We start from the raw sequence: 7,500 nt of genomic DNA, 5'->3' as shown, positions 1-7,500 counted from the left end.
AAGTCTTACCAATGATAACAGCAATTCTAACACGCAGGATTCGCCTCCCAACGACACAGCAAAGATCCAACAACCAATACCAAGATCCAGCAAACAGGGCGACGGCCTAACAGCCAAATGGCGATTAACCAGAGACGGCATAACTCCCGAGATCTATTCCTATAGAATAAAAGTCCCTCTGGAATCCTTCTCAGGGCAGATGCCTCCCCCCCTTCCTCCCTCTCTTCCTCTCCGCGCCCCTCACCCTCTCAGGCCCTGCCAGCCTTACGCCAGGCTTGTCAGCAGCCTCAATAAATATCCGACGAGGAGAGGACACTGGACACCCATTAGTAGTTTACAAATGACCAACACATCCCGGCGTGTAATGGAATCCCTTCACTAATGGTGGGCGAGAGTGGTGACTCGAGGCCGTGGGGGGCGAGTGGGAATGGTGACTCGAGGTTGGGCGGGAATGGTGACTGAAAGATGGGAGGCGAGTGGGAATGGTGACTGAAAGATGGGAGGCGAGTGGGAATGGTGACGGAAAGAGGTGAGGCGAGTGGGAATGGTGGCTGAAATTTGGGAGGCGAGTGGGAATGGAGACAAGGTAACCGGGGAATGGGAATGGAGTTTAGGGAACGGCGGCAAGTGGCAATGGAGACAAAGAGACGGCGGCGAGTGGGAATAGTGAATGAAAACCAGGTGAAACTAAGAATTATGAATGACGCGTTCGTGGGAGAGGTTACTAAAAGCCGGCGACAAGTGGGGACACGTTCGTGGGAATGGTGACGGAGGGCCGGCGGCGAACGGGAATGGTGACTCGGGGCGCGGCGATGACCGAGATGGGTGACTGACGGAGCATGAGAAGCGAGAATGGTAATTGGAAGTGAACTGAAATAATGTGACGACCAGTGACTTTAGACTCTGAAAATAGGACATAAATGAGGGGCCCAAGCGATCTAGGACGACAAACAACGACCAGTCGACCCGTGATATGTTAGAGTAGTGAATGAATAACTATAATAGAAAAATGATAAGCGTATTAGACAACCCATTTTTACAATCAGACATTTAAATATCAGTCTCAATATAATACCTACATCACGTGTATATCAGGGAACTATTGTAGTATTTGATCAAAAACTGAATCCATTGTAAAAAAATATATATAATAATAATAATTTTAATTTAGTGCATTTGACAAAATTATATCAGCACTTTTATCGTATATAATACAAAGAACAAAAACATAGAGCGTAAAAGAACAAAAACGGGAGAATGGAGAATGCAACATACATTCACACAGATACACAACCACTATGTCTCTCCCTGCCCGTAACTATACTAATTCTAGTTTTTGAGTATTCATAATATAGACGACAATAGCGCCTAAGTAAGCACAACTCGAAATCATTTATATAATCCAGGCACTTGCTGGTGCGTCACGCGAAAATCACCGACGTAAGCTTCTCTTCAACCATCTGTCTGAGGGACTGATGGCTGGTGTCCGTATCCGTGGCCACAGATCAGATCTTCTGCTCGAGATAGATACATTAATTTCTAAGTAATGTCGTTTAATCTGTGCATACGAGTCTTTGTAATAATCCTATTGCAAAGGGGTAAATAAGAACGCATTGGCGGAAAGGACATCCTGTTTATAATACAAAAACGGCAAATGAAATAAAAATGAATGCATCAGAACGCAAGCCCCTTACGGCCACCCTCCCGCCACGAGGAAGAGTCGACAGCCATCATGAAGACAAATATGGCGGATTATCTGAGGAAAATCGAGGATAATTTAAGGGAACTCCTGGCCTCATGTCAAGGGTCATATATTTCCGACAATTATCTTCCTAGTACGCAACTATATGGGTTAACATTTGTTCCGGAGAGAGCGTGCGAACTGGGGAAGATTGTTAAGATGAGAATGTCGTTGCGTTATGCACAATCTTTTTGGTGAAATTATTTTGAAGTGTATGTAAAGATGTAGCAATTCGAGCTACGAAAAAGGCGAATGAAAAGAAGTAAAACAAGAATAAAAATAATAAAAAAACAACGATGAAGACGGAGAATTTACAACAATAAAGAAAGAAAAAGCGAATAATGACTCGCAATCAACTTCGAAAGAGAACACAAAATCTGTCTCGAGTTTCTTCAGGACCTTCCTCCTCCAGACCTCCTTCTCTTCCTCCTGCCGGTCCACCACCGCTCAGATTTACCGGCATTCTGACGCCTCTTAACGACCCGATCTGCCCTCCTCAGTTGCCGACCATTTTGGCTGCCAAATTACATTACAGAGAGAAAACGGCTGTCTCAGGGAAAACGGGAACAGCCACTGGGAAAGGGGGATAGGGAGGACGACGAGGAGGAGGGGTGGGGGGGTGTTAATAGTGAAAAAAAGGGAGAGTAGATGTAATGCCGAAAGAGAGAAGGGAGTTTTAGTGTAAAGCAAGTAAAAAAAATGGGCGGCTTAATATAACAAAGATAGAAAAAGCGCGAGAAAATAAAAGCTTGGTACAAAAGGGAAAATAAACACAGAAAAAAGAAAAAGTAGATTTATCGAGGATATAAAACGGGAGAGTAAATATAATGTAGGTAAACAACAAATAACCTAAGAAGGCGATGCAGAGGACTAAAGCTTGGGGAAAAATGTACGAGATAAAAAAATAAACAAAAAAGCGGATCAGCATCATAATAATGACGACAACGATGAAAAAAATAATGATAATAATTATTATAATAATATATATATTTTTTTATAATAATGACAATAATAAAGATGATAATAATAATAATGATAATAATAATAATAATAATAATAATAATAATAATAATTGCAGGAGCAGCAACAATGATAAGTGATAACAGCAATGATAATATCAATGAAAATAACGATAATGATTATGATACTGATGATAGTAATACTGATAATGATAACAATAATAATAATGATAATAATAAAAAATAATGATAATGATGATGATGATGATGATTATGATAATAATAACAATAATGATAATAACAATAATGGTGATGATGGCAATAATATTAATATTAATATCAACATTAATATTAACATTAATGTTAATAACAATGATTACAATAATAACAGTTGTAATTAAAAATATAACATTAATAATGAACATAATAACAATTATATTAATAATAATAATAATAATAATAATAATAATATTATTATTATCATCACCACCATAATGACACCAATAGCGATGTTAATAATCAGTGTTACTGTTGTTACTATTATTGATGTATCTATATCATTATTACTATAATTATCATCTATAATGTCATACAATCAATAATAATAATACCACCAAAAGAATGATAAAAATGATAATAATAATGACAATGATAATAATGATAGTGATGATAATAATGATTCGCTATATAATAGTTACCATCATCGCTATAAATTATATCTAACAAGTAGCACTATCATTATTGTCATTTGATCATAGTTATCAGAAAAAAAATCATAATTAGGCTAACGGTAATAATAATTTGAGGGTGATTTTTATAATAATGATGTTAATATTGAAAATGATGATATTAATGGTTATGATAACGATAATCATCATTAATATTGTTATTATTATTATCTATATTTTTCATCTTATTATTTTTATCATTATTTTTCTTCTTGTCATTATTATTATTTTTATTATTACTATCATTATTGTTATTATTATTACCATTACTATTATTATTACTATCATTACCATCATTATAGTTACTTTCATTATCATATCATTGCTATCATTATTATTGTTATAATTGTTATTATTATCATAATTACTTTATTATTATTGTTATCGTTATTATCATCATCACTGTTATTATTATCGTTGTTGTTATTATCATTGTCATGATCATCATTATCAGTTTTATCATTATTATTATTATCATCATCATTGTTGTTTTTCCTTATTACTATTACTATTATCGATTTTACTACTATTAACATCATAATTATAATTATCATTGCTATTCTTATCACAGTCATCTTTATCATCATCATCCTCACTATTACTATTTTTACCATCATTCCATTACTGTTATCATTATTATCATTATTATTATGTTTTTTATCATTTTTATCAATAGTATTGGTTTTATTGTTTCTATTATTATTATTATTATTATTATCATTATTATTATTATCATTATCATTATTATTATTATTATTATTATTGGTAGTAGTAGTACTTTTATCGTTATTATTTTCACTGTCATCATCATTATTATTATAACTATTAATTTTATAATTATTATCATTATCCCTATTATTATTATTGTTATTACTATTATTTTTTTATCATTATTATCATTAACATTATCATTATCATCAATATCATTATCATTGTCATTATTATTATCATTATCATGAACATCATTACTATCACTGTTATTATCATTATCATCATATTACTATAATCATTGTTACTATAATCATTGTCATTCTCATTTTCATTATCATTTTTATTATTATCATTATCGTCTATTGCTATTATCAATATCAGTTTCATCCTCAGTATTATAACTATCATGCTCATATTTTAAACCACTGTTTTCATCATTATCATCATTACTTGTTTTAACATAAATGAGATATCTTATTTCACTAACATCATCTAAGATTGTATAGAATATCTTCACAATACAAGAGATGCATTTGACCGGTTTCGATTATATCTTCGTCAGAAAGATATATTCGGTCAGTGGTCAAATACATCTCTTGTATTGTGAAGATATCCATTCTCATTCATACCTTTTATACATTTGTCATCATGAATACGGTTCATCATCTGTGATTATTATCGCGTTGCTATTATCATCGCAACCATTCTTATTTTTTTTTTATAATAAAAATTATCTGTCATCATTACTGATTTTTAGTAACATTTTAACTGTTGTTATTATCATTACTGTCTTATAACATCATGAAAATATAATGATAATGATATTAATAACAATAATAATATGGTTATAATAAGGATAGTAATAATAGTAGCAATAGTAGCAGTAGCAGTAGCAGTGGTAGTAGTAGTAGTAGTAGTAGTAGTAGTATAATAATAATAATAATAATAATAATAATAATAATAATAATAATAATAATAATAATAATAATGATAATAATAATAATAATCAGTGCCCCTGCCTATTATTATTATTATTTCTATTATTATTATTATTATTATTGTTGTTGTTGTTGTTGTTGTTGTTGTTATTATTATTATTATTATTATTATTATTATTATTATTATTATTATTATTATTATTATTATTATCATTATCTTATTAATAGTAGTAGTAGTAGTAGTAGTATAATAATAATAATAATAATAATAATAAATATTATGCACAGCACAGCACATGTTCTCAGAAGAGTATTATCAATCTGATGTGTTCTTTATGTGCGTGAATTGATTTGACTGGATGTTTTGATTTGTGGTTGTTCTGCATATTTAGCATGTTTTCGTTGATGTTCCATTGCCTCAAACTTCAATCACCCTAGGTCACTGGTAGTGACTCGGTGTTTACTTTTAGTTAGCAGATCTAAGGGAACTTTCGTATAAAAATAATAATAATAATAATAATAGTAATAATGATATATAATAATAATAATAATAATAATAATAATAATAATAATAATCATAATAATAATAATAATAATAATAATAATAATAATAATGATAATAACAATTATAATAATAACAATAATGATAATAATAACAAAAGTGATAATAATGACAATAATAATAATAATAGTGATAATGATTACCATCACCATCGCAATTCAAGAGAGCAGCGGCTGGAGGTGGGGGGGGGGGGACTTTCACTCAAGACAAACTTTACCTGAAATCTGTATATAATTAAGAAATACTAGAAATGATTGTATGTATGTTTTATATGCATATATTCATGAATGATTGTTCCCTGTTTCTCTATTCGTATTGTTATTATTATTATTGTGGGCCTTTTTTTATTATCATGATTATCATTAATCTTTATCTTCATTATTTTAACAGAAAATATAAGAATACTCTTCTTAGTATTATAACAATTACTTCTGGCTGATATATGCTCCCTTGTGGGATTACTTATCCAAAGGCCAATGAGACAATATTTACGTAGGTAATAAGCCTATACCAGGGATAAATCCACCTGCTTATCCCCCTTCCTCTCTTCCTTTCTCTTATTCCTTATTTCTCCATTTCGCTTAGATTCGTTTCTAATCTCCCAGTTGCTTCCCCTTCACTTCTCCTCCAGTGTTGCTCTATCTCGGTGTTTCATGGCTCGCTGGCTCACCACATGGCCTCCTCTTCATCCTCTTAAAGCATACGAGACATCATGGCTCCCGAAAAATACTTGAGGCTCAACCAGAACCACTCAGGAATTCTTGAACGTTGCTAAATCTAAATACGAAAGAGATTCTATATTTTACCTTGCCACGAAGCTCACTCCGGAGGGTGCCATGGGAATATCATCCCTTTAGCCCAATGCCGATAAGGATCAAATTCCCCTCCAAACGCGGCCTAATACCCTAAGTTCCCCGGGCTCCGTCACCGTAAATAAAACTCGCCGGGATACGCTTGGAAAATGGCTGAATAAATACTCATAGCTTGGGTTTGTATCATACCCGAGGAGGAGCCGCGCCGTGCATCGTGATGAGTTAAAGTTCAGCTCTGTCTTCGTCCCTCCTCGCCCTGCCCTGCCCCGACCCCCCTTCGCCTTTGGCGGTCAGGTGCCCCCCCTCCAAACTTTCTCTACGGAATGCCTGACTCTATTTGTCAACACTTGCATGCTCACTTCTCATTCCATCTTTTCTCCCAACACCTAATTTTCTCTTGAAATGGCAACTCCCGTCACCCAATAAAACCACCGTCTGCAACATCAACCAAATCCTGCACCACATCTTGATGAATAATTGATATAATATCTACCAATTAAAAACTTTAGTTGAGATTCTATCACTCTAGATTTACACAAGAAAATTAATAAAAGAGAAACTATCACTCTCTAGATTCAAGCAAATGGATATATGTAAAAAAACGAAACGAAACGCTTATTTTTCTTGACTGAAAACAAAAGAGAACCGAAGTACCTGCACTCTGGCCTCCGAGAGACCCAGTCGCTGCGATAGCTCCTCCCTCATGAAGGCGTCCGGGTAGTGGGTCTCGTCAAAGAGCCGCTCCAGTTCGTTCAGCTGTTCGAGCGTGAAGTTTGTACGTGACCGTCGCTGTTTCACCTGGACAGGAGAGATGTAAAGTGAGGAAGAAAACGGGGAGCATGACGTGAAATACAGTTGGAATAGACGTAATGCGATAAGGGATAAGGAATAGGTGAAATGATACCGGTTCAGGAACTACCAGGGAGGCCATGCGTAGTTCCCGAGAGCCATCGATCTTCATCACGTCAGTATAAAGCCAAGAAGACCAAACGGGAAGAAAATCAAACCACCCTCTGCGAGCCTCGAGTCGCGGGCCAAGAACCGAAGAA

The 7,500-nt window shown here is 34.0% G+C and overlaps 1 protein-coding gene across 1 annotated transcript in view; it reads right to left on the bottom strand.

Moving 5' to 3' along the window:
• The window catches only part of LOC119573878 (short stature homeobox protein 2-like), a 25,488-nt gene that overhangs the window by 17,594 nt on the left and 394 nt on the right, over positions 1–7,500 (bottom strand). Inside the window, exon 3 of the mRNA XM_037920985.1 lies at positions 7,106–7,249. Coding sequence (XP_037776913.1) covers positions 7,106–7,249 — 144 coding nt within the window. The remainder of the gene's footprint in view (positions 1–7,105; positions 7,250–7,500) is intronic.

The sequence above is a fragment of the Penaeus monodon genome, chromosome 6 (genome assembly GCF_015228065.2).
Source record: "Penaeus monodon isolate SGIC_2016 chromosome 6, NSTDA_Pmon_1, whole genome shotgun sequence".
NCBI classification, from domain to species: Eukaryota; Metazoa; Arthropoda; class Malacostraca; order Decapoda; family Penaeidae; genus Penaeus; species Penaeus monodon.
The sequence above is the reverse complement of the archived record's forward strand: the minus strand, read 5'-3'. Positions and strand labels throughout refer to the sequence as shown.